Here is a 21,984-nt window from a genome sequence, read left to right as displayed (position 1 = left end):
GTTATTGTATCGCGAATGAGCTCGGGGATGTTTCGGAGGCTGTGCTTCCAAACTGTCGCGTTATCATGTGATCCTTATATCACGTGACTTGGAAGATGGCCGCTTCCCTACAGCCGGATGACATGCCGGAGCCAGAGGAGAAAGGGCAACAGGATTTGAGGAGTGTGTTGGTCACCAGCGTCCTGAATTTGGAGCCGTTGGATAAAGATCTTTACAGGTACGTCTCATATTAGCTGCGACACAACCTGTAGTGGGTAAAGTCAGTACAACTCCTAGCATGTATCAGTCAATGAGTGAGGCATTATCCGCACTGACATTTGTCTTCTGTCTAGCTTTTGACTTGTAGTGCTCCATTATACGCCATTTTAATAGAGACAACACAGTGTAGATAGGTGACAGGCTAGATGTATCAGATGTGTGCGCCATGTTCTAGAAGTCCTGACTACCAAGAATGTAGTGTAAAGATAGTACACCAATAAGATCATGGAGTGCATCAGAAGGGGCATAGATGCACATGACCAGAACCTGGAATATTGTGTACAGTTTTGGGTACATGTAAGATTTGAAAAAATTGGCTGTGTCCCTAAGGCCAAAACAGGCTGTGTCCTGAATGTGTTAATGGAGATGGATTGTTGATCCAGGGATTTATTCTGATTGTCATATTGGAGTCGGGAAGGAATTTTTTTCCTAAAACAAGGAAAATTGGCCTCTGCCTTCCTCTGGATCATCATTGCAGGATAATCGGATGAACTTGATGTGCCATGCTTCTAAAGGAATTGTACCATGTTCTGAGAATGGCCAAGCTTAAAAATTCTGGAACAAGTTGTTCATTCACGTTTGAGCGCGGGTGGGGGGGGGGGGGGGGATATTGTGCTAGGACTAGCAGGCTGAGTTCAAAGTTTTCATGTTTAGGTCTCTGGGGTGAAAATAAACTTTTTTTTTTGTTTCTTTGCAGAGGTTCTCATCACTGGGTGCCTACCACGCAGAGACTATTTGGTGGTCAGATTGTTGGGCAGGCTTTAGTGGCCGCTTCTAGCTCTGTGGGTGATGGAGAGTACGTTCACTCCCTGCACTGCTACTTTGTGCGAGCAGGTAAGACGTTTAGCTTGTTAGTAATACAGTGAAACCTCTGACGACCATTGCATTGAAGAATTGTCTTCTAGTTGGGTGGTCCTCTCAAAGAAGGCAAATATACATAGTGTATGATGGAACATAACATCTGTCACAGAAAATCTCCTCTAGGTAAAGAGGTGTTCTTTTAGAGAGGGTTCGCTGGTAATATGATCTTTTAATTTATTATCCTGTCTTGCAATGTAGGCTGGTAACGGAGATTTTCTTTAAATAGGGGCACCTCTGATGCCTGCTGTACAGACCCCTAAACCACAGTTCCCAAATGTATGTATGGGACACGGGGCTGTACAGCAGGAGATGAGCCCTGTATGTCAGCAGCATCTCTGACTGCACACGAACGTAAAAACGTCCGTAATTACGGGCCCATAGACTTCTATTGGCCACGGGTACCTTCCCGTTTGCTTACGGGAAGGTACCCGGGCCGTTGAAAAATATAGAACATGTCCTATTTCAGGCTGTAATTACGGCACAGGCAGGCCCATAGAAGTCTATGGGGCTCCCGCAATTGGCTACGTGCGTGCACCCGTAATTACGGGAGCGTTGCTAGGCGACGTCAGGAGATAGTCACTGTCCAGGGTGCTGAAAGAGTTAAACGATCAGTGCGGGACAGAGAGAAGGGGCTGCACTGATCGGCAGTAACTCTTTCAGCACCCTGGACAGTGAGTACCATGCGCGGCGCTCACAATATAGATGTCTTAAGTTACTTCAAAAGCCTGTAACAAAAAAAAGTTAATACTTACCCAGAACTGCCTGCTTCTTCCTCCTGGGATAACGTTTCAGCCCATGTGACCGCTGCAGCCAATCACAGGCTGCAGCAGTCACATGGACTGCCGCGTCATCCAGGGAGGTCGGACTGGATGTCAAGAGGGACGCGTCGCCAAGACAACGGCCGGGGTACGTATGAACTTCTTTTACTTACAATCGCTGCGTTCCGCTGCGGAAACTCTGCCCGAAAGGGCTGCCCTTTCTCTCTATCCAGCATTGATAGAGAGAAGGGGCTGCCGATTAGTGCAGAGAAAACTGGTCCGTAAATACTGGTCGAATACGTGTGACAAAGGACCCGTATTTACGGGAGGAAAAAAAATACGTTTGTGTGCATGAGGCCTTAGACTTGCCATTGAATTAATCAGGATAGCTGAGACATCGCCTGCTGGTGTAACTTTTCAAGGGCATCATGTATGTCCCTGTGTAACCCCTTAATGACCACCCATACGTGTTTTTTATTTTTTATTCTGCAGCAACTGACAATATTCATGTTATCAAGGTCCGCCACTGTATCGCTAGTCTCAACGTGATTCCCCTAAATAGGCCATTTTATAAATCAAAATAAATGTTAGGCAATAGCAGACACAAATCTAAATTCTATTTTTCTGTTTCTCTGTGTTAAGAAAACGTAAGCACTTCACGGCGGGGGTATTTCCTGCACAGCGCTATAAAAGTGCGGCCATGGCAAAGGCTGAGTAGTTGATTTTGTGCCATTGGCGGCCGTTTAACACTTTAGGGTAAGTTCACATGGAGGTTTTTGTCAGGCAGAAACAAAACCTGCCTCAAAATTCCTTCAAGATTTGAGGTAGATTTTAAAACGACAGAATTTTTGGACTTTTTGTCACGACTATTATTCGTTTTTTTTCTAATGAATCGAGCTGCGTAGGCGGAAACTGCTCCAAGAGAGGGCATAATGCTTTTTTTCCCACTAGCGGTGAGAAGCTGCCAGGGGGGGAAAAAAACCTCTTCTGCCTCCTATTGAAATCCATGGGGGGAGATTTGGAGTGTTTTTTGACGCTGAATCAGATGCGGTTTCTGGCTCAAAATCAGCCTAAAACAAACACTGTGTGAACTGACCCTTAGGTCCCGCTTACATGTCAACAGTGACTGCAGCACCAAAGAGCTTTTACAGATCAAAGGATTGGATGTTCAAGTCACATAGTGGGCCAAAAAATACTTCCAAAGTTTATATAAAGTAAACCCAAGTAAAAAATAAAAAAAACAATTTTTTTTTATCCTTGCAAAATGCCTTATTATGGGAAAGATGAAATAATAAAAAAAAAAACGATACAAAATTGGTAACGCCACATCTGTAATGACCTGTAAAATTATGACATTTATTCCGCATGGTAAATGGCATAAAAATACCTAGAAAACCATGCCAAAATGTCAGTTCCTTGTTCGTTCCAAAAAAGAAAAAGTAATCAAAAAGTCATATAAACCCAAGTTGTTAAATGAACCGGTCCACGTTTCCTATGTTGCTGAATGCTCAGATACCTCTGCTCTTCAGTTATGTACAGATGGTACCACGCCAACCTAAATGGTTCCAGGGCGCAGCCATCTTTTTATATTCTGTTTCGGCTGCTCCTCACATCCATAGCCAGTCCGCCATGTGCCTTTTTTCTATGCCTCGGTCTACAATACTGAGATTTCTTATTATATCCACCACCAGGGGACCCCAAGGTTCCAGTGTTGTACCAAGTGGAGAGGACACGAGATGGGCGAAGCTTCAGTGTGCGGTCTGTGAAGGCGATACAACATGGAGTACCAATCCTCACATGTCAAGCTTCCTTCCATCTCTCCCAGGAGAGCCCCCTACAGCACCAGTTCACTATGCCAACAGTTCCCCTCCCAGAAGAGCTCCTTACCCGTGACGAGCTTATATACAAATACTTGAAGTAAGCCGGCTTTTCTTTCTTCTCTCTGTTGGATCGGATGTTTGAAGCGAATCTGTCGCCTACTTTATTCTTTCTGATTTCTGCCATACGACATTTCTGTGCGGATAATGGTGTCGTTTGGTTAACATTACAGTTTGTTGCGAGTCCGGCATATTCATGAACCACCTACCACAGCTGATTGATGGCTTTCTCCATATAAAAAGTAGTCGGGAGAAAGCTGTCAATCAGCTGCAAATGACAGGGCGTCCCGCAGCTCATGAATACGCCAGGCTCCATGTTTACATGACGAATTCTACACATACGTGACAGAAATCAGGTGTCTGTCACTAATTCATGCAGCTCATCGAGGACAGCATGACGTAGGGGACATTTTGTTTTAATTTTGATGATTGAGGATCACAGCTTTGATATGTGAGGCCTACATTTTCACAAGGAAACCTGGCAGAGCTGTGTCTCTCCTGCCTCTCTAATTTTGTAGATCACATGTAAGAGTGCAGGATCGACACAGCAGTGAAATCCTTGTAAACCCCACACCAGTCACAAAATCTGACGTGTCCATAGATTTTAATAGGCAAACATAATGCAAAAGGGTTTTTGGCATACAATTTGTCGGAATCCCGTGTGTATGTATATATATATATATATATATATATATATATATATATATATATATATGTATGGTTACCTGTGCTGCCACTATACATTTGACTAGACCGTCACAAGATCCACTCTGCACACACGGGGAGGAGAGTGGTAGAGAGCGCTTACAGCCACACCATCGCTTGCGAAGGTAAAGATTGATGACTCTCTCCTCCTCTACCAACAGACCTTAGAATCCAGGACTTAAAATGTGTCTGAATTAGGCCTTAAATTCCATTTATGTTCATTGTCATTTAACATGGGGCACAATTATTAAGCAGTCCAATCTCCTCTTCCTATAGGGACCCCTCACTGGTGGAGAAGCACAGGCTAGGCCTGAATAAAATCTTGGCTCAGGACGTCCCCATTGAGATCAAACCAATCAACCCACCGGACATGTTCCATCGTATGCCACAGGAGCCACGGCAGATGTTTTGGGTGCGAGCTAAGGGACTTATAGGTAATGTCAGCAGGCCATATGTCGCCTCTTATTGTTTCAATGATTTTTATTGAATTTTTACAGAAAATATGAACATACAATAGAAAGCGTAGATAGTCCTAAGTATGTACAAGCCATATATCAAGTATTGACGTGTTTTCCAGTTACAATGTGCGCATAGTATGACCCTAGATGCATCGTTCTTGTGGATATAAGAAAACCTACATGAACTGTAGTATAAACCTAAACAAAACTAAAGCAGAAGCCAGCGCTACACGTCTAGTTGACAAGGTGGTTAAGAATAAAAGGTCAAGGCATAAAATATACAGGGGAGACAGACCGTTATCATGTAGAAGTGCAGTAAGGGCTATGAACCCAAGCAAAGGCATCATATGTAAAATTACCATAAGCAATAATCTTGTCATATACATAAGACATATCCATCAGTGATATCCGCTCATCTATTGGTGGAGCCTTAGTATTTCTCAGATATCTCGTTAGTACTAGTTTAGCCATAACTAAAATTGTACACACTAATATTCTACATTGCGGAGGGACAACCTCAATCTGAAGGAAAAGTAAAGCTAAATGAGATATTGGGATCCGAAGTTTAAAAAGTTTAAGGAGGTCAAATATGTGTTTCCAGTAATCACTAATAAGAGGGCAGTCCCATAATATGTGGAACAGCGTGGCTTTAGAGCCACAACCCCTCCAGCATTGGGGTGTGGTGTGCGGGAACATCCATTGTACATATGTGATCTATTATTTTGTATATTAGGACATTGCATAGATAACCTATTAGATTACAATAGTGGAATAACCGCCTTTGTCTTTGCTGATGGGACTTTGAACCCTTGTGCAGCGATGGAATCCGATAATCGGTATATATGAGGTCATGGCAGATTGTGGACTTGTGTAATTATAGGTTTTAGAATTCGCAGGTTGGTCAGTAGGACGCTGGCATTTTATTACAGCTGCACTTTGCACGTCCAGCCTTTTAGTTGGCACAGTGTGTTTCACTTAAGAGCACGTCTAGTAATCAATAACCATTCGCAAGTGCCAAGAAGTAGACAAACTTAAAACTCCATGGTGCAGACCTTGTTTTTTAAGTTTTTTTTTACTGTAATAGGCAGAGATTTATATCCGTTCCCTAAATATTCTCGGGCGGCTTGGTTGTAGGACTAGGCGCTTATGACCTAAATCAAAATCACTTTTAATTGAACGTGTAACCTTAATTACGATTAACCCCTTCACGCAATATCACGCAACTGTATAAGGGTTAAGGGGAAGTATTTAGCGAGCTCACGGGCTGAGCTCACTGCATTCGCAGCGGGTGACGGCTGTGTTACACCTCGTTGCAACGGGCGGAATCAAAGATCACCTTAAATGCCGCGGTCAATTGCGACCACGGCAATTAAATTGTTTTAATCAGGGGGGGGCAACCCCTGAAAAAAGCCATAACCCCCCCCCCCCCCACACGGCACGATCGGCTGTTAACGGTTGTTATGGCAGCCTGGGGGCATAATAAAGGCCCCCAGGTCTGCCATCTTTGTACTCCTTTGAAACTTTGCCTCCGGCAGGGCTTCAGAGGAGGCTGTCAGAATGACAATATACTGCAATACATTAGTATTGCAGTACATCATGCAAGCGATCCAACGATCGCTGCTTCAAGTCTCATAGGGGGACTGAAAAACAGTTAAATAAGGTTGTGGTTTTTTTTATGTTCCAAAAAAAGAAAGTATTAAGAGTTAAAAAAAAACAACCCTTTTCACATTTTTGCCCTAATTGAATGTTAAAAAAAATAAGTTAACATAACTGGTATCGCCGCGTCCGTAAAAGTCTGAACTATATGAATATAGCATTGTTTAACCCGCTCAGTGAATGCCGTAAAAAAAAATATATATAAAACACGCAAATTGCTGGTTTTGTCACCTTAGCGCTCCAAAAAAATGAAATAAAAAGTGATCAAAAAGTCAATAGGGATCGCCACATCGAAGAGGTTACAACACCACAGGCACCCCTGCGACGCACCGATGGTTGCTATGGCAACCAAGTGCCTAACAAAGGCCTCCGTATGTGCCATCTATGGAAGGCGATTAGGTCCTGCAGTGTAAAACTGACAGATATAATACCCTGCAATACATAAGTATTGCAGTGTATTATACCAACGATCGGACAATTAAACCTTCAAGTCCCTAGTGGGACTAAAAAAAAAACTTACAAAAATTGTTGTAAAAGAATAAAAGTAAAAGTTTCAAGTAATAAAAAAAAAAAAAAAGAAGTCTTCCCTTTCCCTTATTAAGTCCTTTATTAGTAGAAAAAAAATAAACTATGCATAATTAGTGTCGCCGCGTCCGTAACGGCCTGAACTATAAAGATACATTATTTATCCCGAGCGGCGAACGATGTAAAAATAAAAAAACAATACCAGAATCACTTTTTTAGTCACTTCACCTTCCAAAAAATGTACACCGAAATGGTACCAATAAAAACTACACTTCGTTCCACAAAAAACAAGCCATCCCATGGCTTTCTTGATGGAAAAATAAAAAAGTTAGAATATGGTAAACTAAATGTTTTGTTTTTTTTAATTTTTTTTTAAAAAAAAGTGATTTTATTGCGCAAATACATTAAAACACAAAAAAAAAGTCATACATCTGTTACCGCAGAATTAAATGTCATTTATAGTGCACGGTGAACCCTGGAAAAAAAAAAAAAAAAATAGCAGAATTGCTGTTTTTTGGTCACCGACTCAGAGTACAAAATGAAAAAAAACTTGTGTACCCCAAGATGGTACCAATAAATATGACAGATTGTCCCGTAAAATACAAGCCCTTACACCACTCCATCACAAAACGAAAAAAAAAAAAGTTTGGTCTGAGAATATGGCGACATAAAATATGCAGTGTGTTTCAAAAGGGGGACAAGATTAGGTGCTATTTATCAGTGCGACGCTGGTCACATGTCTATGAATTATTTATTTACCCCATTATTATACCCGCTTATACCCTGATGTACTCCGCACAGATTACACATGCCCCCTCATTATAAACTGAAATACCAGCAAAATGCCAAACAGAATTACCAAGCTAAATCAGCGCTCTAAAAGCCAAATGACGCTCCCTTCCTTCTGAACCCTACAGCGTACCCAAACAGCAGTTTACATCCACATATGACATCACCATACAAGGGAGAAACCGCTTCACAGTTTATAAGGTATTTGTCTTCAGTGGCGCAAGCTGGGCACAACATATTGTACACTAAAATGGCATATCCGTGGAAAATCCACTGCGCATTATTTTCTAGTAAAATAGTATTGAGTGAAAATACTCACTGCACCCCTTAAATGCCTTGAGGGGGTAGAGTTTCCAAAATGGGGGTCACTTCTTGGAGGTTTATATTGCTATTTGACCTCAGAGCCTTGCAATTGTGGGCCAATGCTGTGAAAATCACCAATTAGACCTTTCACTCCTGAGCCCTGCCATATTTCCAGGCAAACAATAAATGCCTTGAGGGCTGTAGTTTCCAAAATGGGGTGACACATCTGGGTTTTCCACTGTACTCTGGTACCTCAGGGGCTTTACAAATCCGACATTGTACCCGAACACCAATCCAGCAAAATCTGTGCGCCAAATGGCGCTCCTTCACTTCTGAGGTCTGCCTTGTGCCAAAACAGCAGTTAAGGCCACACATGGGGTATTTCTGTACTCGGGAGAAATTGAGTAACAAATTGTTTTCCTTTCTCCTGTTACCCCTTGTAAAAGTGAAAAATTGGACGCTAATACAACATAGTTTTGGAAATCGTTTAAATTTTTCATTTTCACCTACCAAATGTTCACTACCCCCTAAATAAATGCCCTGAGGTATGTATTTTCTTATTGGAGTCACTTCTCAGGGGCTTCTACTGTACTTGTACCTCAGGGGCTCTGCAAATGTGACATGGCGCCCAAAAAACAATCCAGCAAAATCTGCATGCCAAACCGCGCTCCTGCCATTCTGAGCCCTGCCGTGTGCCCAAACAGCCGTTTTTGAGCACATGTGGGGTATTGCCGTACTCGGGAGAAGTTGCTTTACAAATTTTGGGGATCTTTTTCTCTTAACCATTGTGAAAATGAAACCATGTGGGACGAGAAAACAATCGTAGAATTACTTGGATAAATAAAAGCTTTCCATAGTTATTACCACATAAAGTGACACGTCACATTTGAAGAAATCTACCTGGTCCTTTAAAGCTAAAACAGGCTGCATCCTCAAGGGGTTAAAGGGCTGTAGTACCACACACCTGGATTTTTTTTTTCTTTTTAATGAAGCAGTGCCAAATCAAAGTTTTCTTTGTTACACTTCTTGTCTGCTATCAGAAAGGCTCAGTGGTAACCGTAGGACTAGTGATGGGAAAGCGAGCCAACTGCTACTGCCAATAGCAATGTATGGAACTTTACTGTAACGCTTTGTGGACCACAAAATAAAACTAGTAAATCTCCCTCACCCCCAACATTAGGGAGCACTGGCACTCATTAACATGGTGAGGGTATGGAGCATTTAATCCTCCGACTGAAACAGCGGCACAAAAATAAGATTGTATTATACCTAGTGCAGGGCTGAAGGGGAAATGAAAGAATCCATGAGTCCTGCATCGCCCCGGCCCCCTCCCTCATCAGGCCATGCTCTAGGTATAAGGCTTCATGCACACGACCGTGCCCATAGTTACGACCTGTAATTATGGGCACGGCCGGCCGTTTTTACGGGCCGCGCTCCCATTATAAAGTATAGGAACACGGTCCGTAAAATAAAATAGGACATGTCCTATTTTTTTTTGGGCAGGTTTCTACGGCACGCACACCCTCCCGTAGACATACGGCAAGGTGTCTGTCGGTCATTGAAATGAATGGGCACGTAATTACGGGTGATTTTACAGTCCTGTGCATGGGGCCTTCCAGTGTCAGTTTTTCTTGTTCCTTTCACAAAATATTTTACAGTACATGGTAAGTCCCACACTCATCATTTTAAGGTAACCCGTGCCTTCCTTGTGGAGCTTCCCTGAGGCTGTGACAGATTGAATTCACACAATACAATTTGCTTTCAGAATCAGGTGTATAAAAAGCTTTATTCATGTTATATGTCTTATTTAAATGCAGTAAAAAGTAATGGAATTTCATTTAATATAAAAAAAATAAAAAAATTCTAGTAAACATTTTGAATACACCATAGTTAATACACCCCCGTCACTTTTCTTAGGTCCTGGTGACATGACGTTACACTGCTGCGTAGCTGCCTATATTTCAGACTACTCTTTTCTGGGAACCGCAATGCTTCCCCATCTTCAGCTTCGGATGAAATTTATGGCCTCCCTTGACCACTCCATGTGGTTCCATGCACAGTTCAGGGCGGATGAATGGATGCTTTACGAGTGTGAAAGCCACTGGGCAGGTGAGTGGGGTAGAGAAGGTTATGTAGAAGATAAAAGAAAAAACGCCATAGTATATATACACTATACTACTAAGCATATTATATATTTTAAAATCTGCACCACAGGTCAATTTATATGCTGAAAATGGTAAATCTCGTTTAGTTTGCTGGTACTGTATTACGCTGCAGACTCGCCACCGGAAAATCCCTGCAGCAAATCCACACGTTCTACACATCCTGTGCGCGTGGCCTTAAAAATCACAAGGGGAAGAAGCAGTACCAAGAACGATTGTGCCGCGATCTGCATTCTTTAAGGGATGTTCGGTGAAAACATTGGGGGAAGTTTATCAAGACTGGTTGAAAGGGAATCCTAACTTTAGTTTTAACCCCTTAATAAAACAAGCCAATTTGAGTTTTATATTCGTTTTTTTCCTCCCCACCTTCCAGAAGCCATAACTTTTTTTTTTATTAAGACCTGGGGCCTTTATTAGGCCTCCAGGCTGCCATGGCAACCATAGACACCCCGATCACATCATGGGGGTGGGTGCAATGGAGGGGGGGGGGGGTCACCCCCCTGATTCTATCAATTTTAAATGTGGTGGTTGCGATTGACCACGGCATTTAAGGTGTTAAACAGGCGGAAGCAAATTGATTTTTGATTTCACCCATTGCAGCGAGGTGTCGGCTGTATAACACTGCCATCACCCGCTGAGTATGGCGCGTGCCCAAACTGCGCTCGCTTCATACTTCTGCTTAACAGCTGTCGTGCAGGGGGTTAAAGGTCCTGTGTAAAATGACTGCTAGGTTGCTATGGGCAACTGCTCCAATTTTCCTTTGCATAAAGCTTCCCCCTGGTGCAGCACACAGACGTAGAACTCTTTTACAGAAGTATTTTGAAATACGGACATGAATATGAATGGTTTTATCGAATGCCTTTAAGGGTATGTTCATACGGCCTATTTACGGACGTAATTCGGGCGTTTTTGCCCCGAATTACGTCTGAAAATAGCGCCTCAATAGCGCTGACAAACATCTGCCCATTGAAAGCAATGGGCAGACGTTTGTCTGTTCACACGAGGCGTATATTTACGCGCCGCTGTCAAATGACGGCGCGTAAATAGACGCCCGCGTAGAAGTGACCTGTCACTTCTTTGGCCGTAGTTGGAGCCGCTATTCATTGACTCCAATGAATAGCAGCGCTAATTACGGCCGTAATTGACGCGGCGTTCAAGCGCCTGCACATGCCGGTACGGCTGAAATTACGGGGATGTTTTCAGGCTGAAACATCCCCGTAATTTCAGCCGTTACGGACCCCCGCCGTGTGAACATACCCTAAGAGTAAAGTAATGTTCTCGTTTACATGTCTCTTGTAACAGGCAACTCCCGGGGACTGGTACATGGACGCTTATGGAGAAGAGATGGAGTACTGGCGGTCACATGTGCGCAGGAGGGGGTCTTCCGTGTAAAGCAGGATCCTTCTAATAGCAAACTGTGAATACACCGCTGACCCATACAAACTTCTAATTCCTTCAATAAAGTAATTCCTAACCTGTAATCCACTTCTTCATCTGCCGGTCCGTCATAAAAATAGTCTAATTGTAAATAAATGTATATTTTAATAAATCTGCTCTAATTATTGAAAATGTTTTGGAATCTGATTCCCCCCCCCCCCCTCCCCCTCACACTTGAAATAATGCACTTTATGCAGCAATAAGGCACCATGACATACAGAGGAAGGTTAACCCCCAACTGCTACCATTAGGGTTAGTTCTCATATATTTCTCTTAATGCTCTACTTGGGATTTTCAGTTAATGGGCTTGCAAAGTGGCCCCATGACCCATAAAAAGGCTTGTAGTGCAAAAACCTCAGTTGCTTTATGGTAAAGCGGTCCTTGTCCATCTTCTGAATCTACAGACTTTGTCCATTCTCAGGACAATAAATAGGATTGGCCATGCTGGATTATTTTCAGTCTGTCCTCCTTTGTGCTTCCTGGCTATACGCAGCACTGGAGGTGTCAGCCAAGGATAATATGGCCATCAGCTCTCCCACCTCTACGAGGTCTCTCGGATCAGAATCTCCTTCAGTGTGGGAGCATTGTGTGGAGCATGTCCGGCTTCTTGCAGCCTTAGCAGTGCAGCTTCAGAACGTCTCTTGTCTACTCCCACTCTCCACGATAACTGTATGTTGGCTTGTAGGAAAGAAATAAGAAAAGGCACATTCTGCTCTTGTGCCCCCTGAAATAGCACAACCGCCAGTTCACTGAATGCTTGTGCGTCTGCCAGCGAATCCATCTCTTGGTGGCAAACCACTAGTCCGGCAAGTACAAGCAGACGATGAGTAGAGGGACCCAGTGGACAAAGCTTTTCCTGCAGCCGCCAACAGTTCATCCATAAGGGTAATGCCAATTGAAATAAGCCTGTGCATGTAAGATTCTGTGCCTTTTGCATGTCACGTAAATAGAAAAATCCCAGGAACGCTGGAGACTGTCTCAGCGCGGGCACGGATGACACATAGCATAGGAATTGTTCGAAGGCACGACTACGTTTTGCTATGGTCTCCGCCGTGAAGTTCTTGTGCAGGCGCTTGTGAGGGAAGGAGACAGAACTCATTTCTTTAGGATAGTGGGAACGCAGGCTTTTTCTCAAGCGTTCGAGATCGGAGTATCGGCAGGTGATAAAGGCGGGTGAAGGGTCATACTGCCCTGAATGCAGAAGGTAAATGGTGTACATCTAGCAGAGAAGTACAATAGAAAGGACACAATCAACACTTTGTGTACAAAAACAGACAAACTCAGAACATTTCTCTTTAGGGATGGAAGTTTCTGTTTTTCCGACTATCTGCATTGCCCTGAGATAAATACCCAGAAGTTTGATTATAGAGGTTTATGAGAAGTACTTTACCAGTCTGACTTTAGTACTGTAAAGGTCTAGATTTTCATCCCCACCAATGACTACCCTGGCAATAGTAGTAATGACAAACTATGCCATTTGGTTCAGACTGGGGCTCTAAAACTACAGCTGTTGGGTGACGTAGTAGACCTGTGTGCCGGCCATGTGGGCGACTGAGCTACAAAAAGCAAAAGTCTGCATAAAATTACTGCAAAATAAGAAAGGGAACGAGAATATAGTAACATACCCAATAGCCTACAAGGATGATGGTTAGACTTCTCAGCAATCAGACATGTTAAGAGGGTATTCCTCCATTCAGGACCTCCCATTAGCTACAAAGTGTGTCTTTCCGTGGAGGACACAGCACGTCCGTGCATTAGATGGACAGCCCATTAATTTCATGTGTATAAATGTGTTATGCTTCCATTTCCCCATGGTGGCGCTGCAGGCAAATCAAACACTTGGTGCCGGATTCCTCCACCGAGTACCACCTGCAGTAGATCCTATGATCAGCTTATCAGGAGACCCTTCTAATAAAAAGCAATTGTCCAAAGCAGACAACACCCTTGTAGAATACTATTCACAAACTTGGACTGTTTCTCCTGTTGTATGTGCAAAGCCAGAATCAAAGTTCAAAATTAAGAGCTATACATAGGTGGTCCCAATATCTAATCTCTTCTGTATTGTAGAATACTCATACAGGTAAGAACACTTACAACATACTTGGCGTTGATGTCCCTCACCACATTCGCCTCCGTCACCTCAAACGTCAGCCTGATAGGCAGACTATGATCTTGTGTGTTGGCCCACATCTCTCGAAGTTGCTGTGTTAAGAGGGAATGCGTATTCAGTTCTTCTATGCATCTACCTTCTAGAAGAAAAGTACAATAAAGTGTAGCAGATGGCATGTGCATAAATGTGGCAATGTAAGGCCTCGTTTACATCTGCGCTGGGGTCCTGTTCTGACGTTCAGTGGGAGCTTTCCGTCAGAGCGGACCCTGAACTGACACAGACGGAAACCAGAGGTTCCATCATTGATTTCAATGGTGACTGATCCAGTGCCCATGGTTTCAGTTTGTCTCTGTTATGCACCGGACCCGTAGTTTTGCCAGAAGCTATAGCGTAGTCGACTACTCTATTACTTCCGGAAAAACTACGGGTCCAGTGCACAACAGAGACAAACTGAAACCATGGGCACTGGATCCATCACCATTGAAATCAATGGTGATGGAAACGGAAACCTCTGGTTTCAGTCTGTCGGTTTGTGTCTGTTCACGGTCCCGCTCTGACGGAAAGCTCCAACAGAACGTCAGAACGGGACTCCAACGCAGATGTGAACGAGGCCTAAGCCTGGAAAGCATATTCTACACACACATTATAAACATGACACACATATACAAAAATAGTCACACCCCACACTGCTACGTTTTCACCCCTTGAAATGCCAGAATCCATTTATTTTCGTACCAGTTCCATCACTCTCCTCGGAGCCTAGACTGTCTTCACTCAAACTAAGGGTCCCACTCAGATGCACAGATAGTCCTTCAGTGTCATCCACCAACTCTGCAATTTCTGGGGGTTCTTCTGGAGGTCCAGGACCTCTCTGCTTTCTCAGTGTAGAGGGACGGAAGCGGCGAAGAAGCTTTGATGCCATCTATAAAAGGAGATTTCAAAAGTTATTACAATGATAATTCCACTTTACATAAAATCCGTGATAAAATGTAGGTTGTTCGGTCTTCTGTAAATTAAACCCTAACAAAGTTATAAAACTTATTTACTTTTCATTTCAATTTCTCTGTTTGTCACGATCTCCGCTGTTGTCAGTGAATGGAAACTTTCATTGTTTACATTCAGTGGCGGAGGCAGTTCTGTACTGTATAAACAGTTGTGAACAGAGCCTTACATTGTAACAAACCACATCTGCGTTGGGGTTCCATTCTGACATTCCGTTGGAACTTACCGTCAGAACTCGACCCTGAACAGACACGAACGGAAACCAGAGGTTTCCATCACCATTGATTTCAATGGTGACTGATCAGTTTCCCGTGGTTCCCGTTTGTCTCTGTTGTACACCAGACCCGTCGTTTTTCCGGAAGCAATAGCGTAGTAGACTATGGTATTCATCCGGTCAAAACGACGGAACCCTTGCACATCGGAGACAAACGGAAACCATGGGCACCGGTTCCGTCGCAATTGAAATCAATGGTGACGGAAACGGACACTTACGGTTTCAGTTTGTGTCAGTCAGGGCTCCGTTCCAAACGGAAAGCTCAGACGGAACAGAGCCCTGACACAGATGTAAACGAAGCCTTAGGCGATAGACAAATGCTATCAAATCCGATCACCCCGTGTTCACAATTGTAAAAGTCGGACGGCCATCTGCTACAACAAGACAGAGTTCTAGGTCTGATGGAGTCTGAAGCACATTCCCTCAGCCCCTTCTTGTATTGTTTAGCATTCAGGAGAGCATTTTAGAGCGTCATTTGATACAACACCTATCATTCAGTTGTATCAACAGTTGGGCGCTGGTCACCAATCAGAATATTAAATAACTAAAAGATAAGTAAAATATGCATTCATTAGTAATGATACCCCCAGATGCATCCCTGAAATGGTCAAGGTGCTCCTAAGGCCCCATGCACACAACCGTGCCCATAATCACAGGCACAAACGGCTGTGGACAGTCCGCATTTGCGGCTGTGCTCCAATTATAAAGTATGGGAGCACAGTCCATAAAATCAAAAAAAGATCGGTATGTCCTATTTTTTTTTTTTTTACAGAAGATTTCTATGGCACAGATACCTTCCCGTAAACATACAGGAAGGTGTCCGTCGGCCATAGAAATGAATGAGTCAGTAGTTATGGACTAAATTTATGGTCGTGTGCATGGGGCCTAACCCCCTCCTTGGGGAACCATCCAAAACTAGTTCTTACTTATATTTGTGTCTGCATTAACCAAACTGAACTTTAATAAGCCTTTTATAACATTATTAGGGTAAGGCAACACGGAGCGGCCCTGACACGGTCGCAACGAGGCTAACAACCGCGCTGGTACCATGTGCGGTACGGCTGTCAAACAGCCTGTTAGTGGCCGCACGTTAATGCGGGTAAACCGTCCCTTTATCTGCAAAATCGTGCGCCCATGAATTAATACACCCTTTATGGCCGCACAATTTTGCAGGTTACAACAAGTTCCCCTCTATTCATTCTCTATGGCAGCGCCGGAAAAAGCCGAACACTGCATTTGGCTATCTCCGGCGCTCCCGTGCCTACATAGCGCCAGCGCGGTTGTTGGCTCCGTGTGGCCTTACCCTAAAGACACATCTTTACTACATATGTGAGCGCTCAAGTAAAGAAAATCAGAATTAAAGTCAGTCTGTCACCAGAACCCTTTAAGAAGGAGCATCTATTAGATGGCCTTTCTAAATGTAAATGAGCAGGTGCTATTGCATTCACTGACCAGCGCCCCGAACTCCTAGTCTAGTTCAAGTGCCTGATGTATGCAAATGAAGGTCCTTCACCGAAAACCTGTCCACCAATAAATAAAAGTTATAGAGTCATCGGCCATTTCTTAACTATAGATGCCATCATGCATGGTGGTCACCCAGCTTTCCTAGACTTAACAGCAAATCTGCTTCCATCTCGTACTGCTGCATAACTAGACAGATGTGCCGCTAAAAAACGGGGAAACAACCCCGGTGTGCGCTGTAATGGTAGCCATATTGGTTGGCACCAAGTTTTCCTAAGAACACATAACCAAGAAAAGGCTACATAGTATTGTTAAAGGGTAGCTAAACCTTTGACAAACTTCTGACACGTCATAGTGACATGTCAGAAGTTTGGATTGGTGGGGGTCCGAGCACTGAGACCCTCACCAAACGCTAGAACGAAGCAGCTGAAGCCGCTTCGCGTCTGTTCGTTTGTTTCCAGAAATAAATGTATCCGTGTACAGACTCAATAGAAAGTCTATGAGCCTGTACTCTAATACATCGGCTTTCCGGAAAAAGCTGAACAGACACGAAGCGGCTGAGCACTCACACGATTGGTGGGGGTCTCCGTGCTCGGACATGTCAGAAGTTTGTCAAACGTTTAGCTACACTTTAAACAGGCTTGTCACACGACTTTTTACTTGCATCAATAATGCTGAAAAAATGTTTACTTATAAATTGTCAACATTTTCTGCAGCGATGTATAATAAACTACAGTGAGATCTAGTTACAATCAGATACAATATACATTGCATATTTACAAATAAAAGGATAACAGTTTGTATGTCAGTACAGAAGAGTGACCCATCTCCAAACATCACACACAGCGCTAAAAGAATACCTGCAAGTTGTGTCAGTAAATCATGAAATAACGTGGGAGCCTTGACTCTGGGCTGTGCCATTTGTTTGTTATTCCTCCTGGAAATGGATGAAGAAACTGACAGCTGGGTGTTATAATTCCCCATGTACATAGCGTCCAATCAGTGAAGGAGAGCGGACAGATACAATGTGACTAATACATCACATTGTTCATGGAAACCACAAGTGCAGGAAATCCCAGTAACTTCATCATCATCATCATCATCATCATCATCACTGGGATCTTTATATAAGGAGGAGGATCTAATGATTATTCATTAGGGAATCTGAAGGGCTCTAATTATAATGTGAAACCGCTAGTGGATGCTGGAGTTTCCCTTTACGCCTCCTTCTCACACAGAATTATTATTTTTAATTTTTTTTTTTAACTGCATCAAAAAAACGCTTCTAAAAACACCAGCTTAAGGCTGGATTCACACGAACGTGGCGTTTTTGCGCACGCAAAAACCACTTAACAGCTCCGTGTGACAGTATCATATGATGCGCGGCTGCGTGCTTTTCCCGCAGTCGCCATCATTATGACACTCCATTTGGATGTTTGTAAACAGAAAAGCACGTGGTGCTTTTCTGTTTACATTCATCCTTTTGACAGCTGTTGCGTGAATCACGCAGTTCGCACGGAAGTGCTTCTGTGCGGCATGCATGGTTTTCACGCACCCATTGACTTCAATGGGTGCGTGATTCGCGCAAAACGGCGAAAGAACGGACATGTCGTGACTTTTTTTCAGCGGACTCACGCTGAGTAAAAATCACGGACATGTCTGCACGGCCCCATAGACTAATATAGGTCCGTGCAACGCGCGTGCAAATCACGCGCGTTGCACGGACGTTTTTCCCGTTCGTCTAAATAAAGCCTAATAAAAATGTAACATGCTTTTTTTCTTATGTTTTTGGTGGCATTTTTTTTAATGTGTAAGGCCCCATTCATACGACCATGCCCGCAATCACGGGCACAGCCGGCCGCCGACTGCCACCCGCATTTTCAGGCCGTGCTCCCATACAAAGTATAGGAGCACAGCCCGTAAAATACGAAAAATAGGACATGCTCCATAATTCCCGGCACGGTGCTACAGCACGGACACCCATCCGTAGCGCTACGGAAAGGTGTCCACGTTCAATGAAAGTGAATGGGTCCATTTTTGCGGCCCGCAGTTGCGGTCCGCAAAAACAGAAGTTTTTTACGGTCGTGTGCATGGGGCCTAATTTTGTACATGCGTTTTTTTCTGTCGTTTTTGAAGTCCTACAGAGAAGCTTATGGGGAAAACACCTGAAAAAACACCATACCCTGCATTTGGAAAAAAAACACAATATTGGCTCAAAAACTCCACAAACCAAAACGGATGCATGCGTGTAGTGCATTATATATTTTACTATAGACTTTAATGTAACATCCGGCTGCACTAAGAAAAAGCACCACAAAATTCTCACAAAAATGCCATTAAAAACAGAGCAAATCGCTCTGTGTTCGTGAATCCGGCATAAGGGAATTCTTAAAGGAAAAAAAGTGACTTTTTAAATTGGGAGCCAATTTTCTACAATGATCTACGTTACCCCCTTCCTCTTCTCTGCACGTAGTCCGACCTCCTGGGCTGACTTTGCAGGCCATGTGACCGCTGCAGCAGTCACATGGGATGAAACATCATCCCTGGAGGCCAGACTGGAGAGGAAGTAGGGAACTCTGGGTAAGTATAACTTTATTATTATTTTTTTTTTTAATTACTTGCGATTTTTTTTGCTGTGGAATCGCTGTGATTCCACCACACGTCACAACACATTGTTGCGGATTAAAGCACCCCATTGAATTCAATGGGGAAAAGCCGCAACAGAACTGCAATTCTGCATTAATTTACATGCCGTGGTTGAGGAAACCGCACCGCAGGTCATCTTATGTGTGTTTTTTCGGCTGCATTATTTTGTCAGTGTGGGCACGAGATTTATTGAAATCTCACCCACACTGCTGCTACTGTAATACGCTGCGAATTTTCCGCAATTAATCTTTTGTGAAAAATCTGCAGTGTTTACGCTGTGTGTTCATACCCTAAGTGTAAACTTACCCGTAGCGTAAATACTGCGGGTTTTGCGCAATGGATTTTATTGCAGAAAATCCACAGCATAATACAGTAGCAGCAAAGTGGATGAGATTTGAGCAAATCTTATCCACACGCTGCATAAATGATGAGCGGAAAAGACGCTCAGAAATAATTATATTATTCCGCAGTGTCGTAGAAGTCAATGGCTCAACATATATTAGACCGAAATTTAGACGAATGTTCCAACAGACACTCACGCCAGGTACTTTATCCAGCATCCTAATCAGGAGATTTCATACCGATATATATCAAGAGAGAAGAAAAAACACCGACTCTGCTGGTATGCTCAAAATACTCCTCTGGGGGTTTATTGCCAAACTCAATTACAATAATATCATTCAAAAGGGGTGTAGGCTTGAGGTTAACCAATCAGAGGCAATGTGACAATATTTCTTATTCAGCCAATAGCAGACCATGAGAATATTTAAAGTACATAATTCTAATTCTTCATTAAAATGCTGACATCAGGTAAACCCTGGAGACAAGCATACAATGGGGTGGTGTTAACTGTTCTTTCACGAGGCAGTTTGTTGCGATAACGATAAATAGTTGCACTTTATGTCTGGGCGTTCAGCCAACCCGCTACAATGGGTTGTATGAAGACCACACGATAAACACATAAACATAACACATTTCTATGAGACTCGAGCAGAACTATGTAGATAATTCATAATGTAATTTAATACAGAGAATATAAGCAAATAAACCGTCCTTCACAGCAGCATGTCAATTGTATTTGCGTAATCTCTGCTTATGCGTTGCGGGTTTTCCCCATTGAATTAAATGTTGCATTTCTTGCAGCAGAAAAGCAGCAATTCTGCCGCAAAAACTGGGAATCGAAGCCTCGGCCCACAACAGGGAGTTTGGAATGCACATGTGTCGGATCACCGCAGGAACGTCATCCGCATCAATCAGGGTTAGAAATGAAACGGCTGGACGCATCTGAGCGGAGGAGACGCCCAGCGGAGAATTTACATCCAATTTACATACAGCAAAGGACATTTTAAAACGTATTTTTGTAGGGTATGCTGCGCTACTGGGGACAGACATACATTAAAGGGGTTGTTCGGTTTTATCAAATTATTTTTTGTATAATTAAAAGTTATACAATTTTCCAATATAATTTCTCTGCTTGTTGCTATTAAGTAGAAATATTCATTCTTTACTTACAGTGGTGGGATCGTTACAGTGTGTGTATCAGAGCGGTGTCTTGTAACGATCCCACCAGACAAGGGCTTTACATTATGTAGAGTGTGGTGGGACCACTTTAGGGGGTTTAAAAACAGATGGCAGGTTTTCTTTAAAGGACCCGCACTCTCCCTGTCAATGACATAGCGTCTGTATGATGAGTGGACGGGGTTGTTATGATAGACGTCAGCTATCAGGACAGATGACCCATCAATCAGAATGAAATCACTAAACCTGCAATATTCCAAACACTTTTATAGCATAAACCAGAATCTATCCCTTTAAGAGGATAACATCACCGCAGTAATCCCTATAATCCCCACTAATCAGCGCAGCACTATACATCACGACACAGCGCCACCTACCTGCCGCTCCCCGCTGCCCCTCTATACAGACTACGAGACTGGGAATCCCGTATATACCGTACTTACACTTCCGCTCCCGTGGGACTGGGGTTTCTGCAGCACTTCCGCTTCCGCCGTCCACTAACCCCTCCGGGGGGCGACAATGCTGTGTCTAAATATAACCACGGCCAGGACGGAGCTGGGGACTCTGAAACTGTCAGGCAGGCGGGGGTGTAAGAATCTGAGCGGAGTGTAACACCCCTCCTCCTCTGTAATGGAACGCTCCCACATAGTATTGAGCAACGGATTGGGCTGTTTCGGTACATACATAATTACCGTAATTACTGCAGTATCAGTTACGCAATTTATTGCGATTAAAAAGTGCTCATTCCCAAACATCAGCCTGACCAGAAATGCCTGTTCTGCTGCTATGCGTAGTAGCAGGTCATACTCGTATAAAACTTGTATCACATTGCCCTTAGTGATAATTCTTATACACACATTTGGTGCCAAAACCAGCAGTCCCAAAATATATTTAGTCATAGGGTCGCCTATAGGGTTTTACAGTAGCATCAGGCACAGCAGCAGAAAATAGGTGTGGTTTAGTCACGTGGTTGCAGCTGAGTATTATAGTAGGGGACTGCCCAAATTCCGTCATACAGTGCCCAAATGATACCGCCATACAATGCCTAAAATAATGTACCAAAATAACACATCCAGTGCCATGCAGTTGGGAAATAATATATCCTATCTGATTCAGAGCTCCAAATCCACCATTTCCTTGCACTCCACCAAATTCTATCTGCCTGCATCCACCACTAGAGGGAG

The 21,984-nt window shown here is 43.4% G+C and overlaps 2 protein-coding genes across 5 annotated transcripts; one reads left to right on the top strand and one right to left on the bottom strand.

Annotated features, from left to right (window-relative positions):
• The first annotated feature begins 1 nt into the window (after position 1).
• Positions 2–11,921, top strand: ACOT8 (acyl-CoA thioesterase 8). Its single transcript, XM_075846208.1, has 6 exons — positions 2–217; positions 956–1,092; positions 3,569–3,794; positions 4,736–4,893; positions 10,108–10,299; positions 11,655–11,921. The coding sequence occupies exons 1-6, from the start codon at positions 96–98 to the stop codon at positions 11,771–11,773; spliced, it is 954 nt and encodes a 317-aa protein (XP_075702323.1). The 5' UTR covers positions 2–95; the 3' UTR covers positions 11,774–11,921.
• A 41-nt stretch (positions 11,922–11,962) lies between these two features.
• SNX21 (sorting nexin family member 21) lies at positions 11,963–21,452 on the bottom strand. 4 transcript variants are annotated; one of them, XM_075846203.1, is made up of 4 exons: positions 21,244–21,452; positions 14,635–14,821; positions 13,884–14,038; positions 11,963–13,008 (listed from the first exon to the last, which is right to left on the bottom strand). In XM_075846203.1, exons 2-4 carry the CDS (start codon positions 14,819–14,821, stop codon positions 12,331–12,333), a joined length of 1,020 nt encoding a protein of 339 aa, XP_075702318.1. In that variant the 5' UTR covers positions 21,244–21,452; the 3' UTR covers positions 11,963–12,330. The 4 variants fall into 4 exon arrangements, with proteins under 4 accessions (XP_075702318.1, XP_075702317.1, XP_075702321.1 ...); XM_075846202.1 differs by having other exon boundaries at positions 21,178–21,260; XM_075846206.1 differs by having other exon boundaries at positions 13,884–14,035; positions 21,178–21,260.
• Positions 21,453–21,984: the final 532 nt, after the last annotated feature.

This window comes from Rhinoderma darwinii, chromosome 13 (assembly GCF_050947455.1).
Source record: "Rhinoderma darwinii isolate aRhiDar2 chromosome 13, aRhiDar2.hap1, whole genome shotgun sequence".
Lineage (NCBI taxonomy): Eukaryota > Metazoa > Chordata > Amphibia > Anura > Rhinodermatidae > Rhinoderma > Rhinoderma darwinii.
This window is presented reverse-complemented; position numbering and strand designations above follow the sequence as displayed.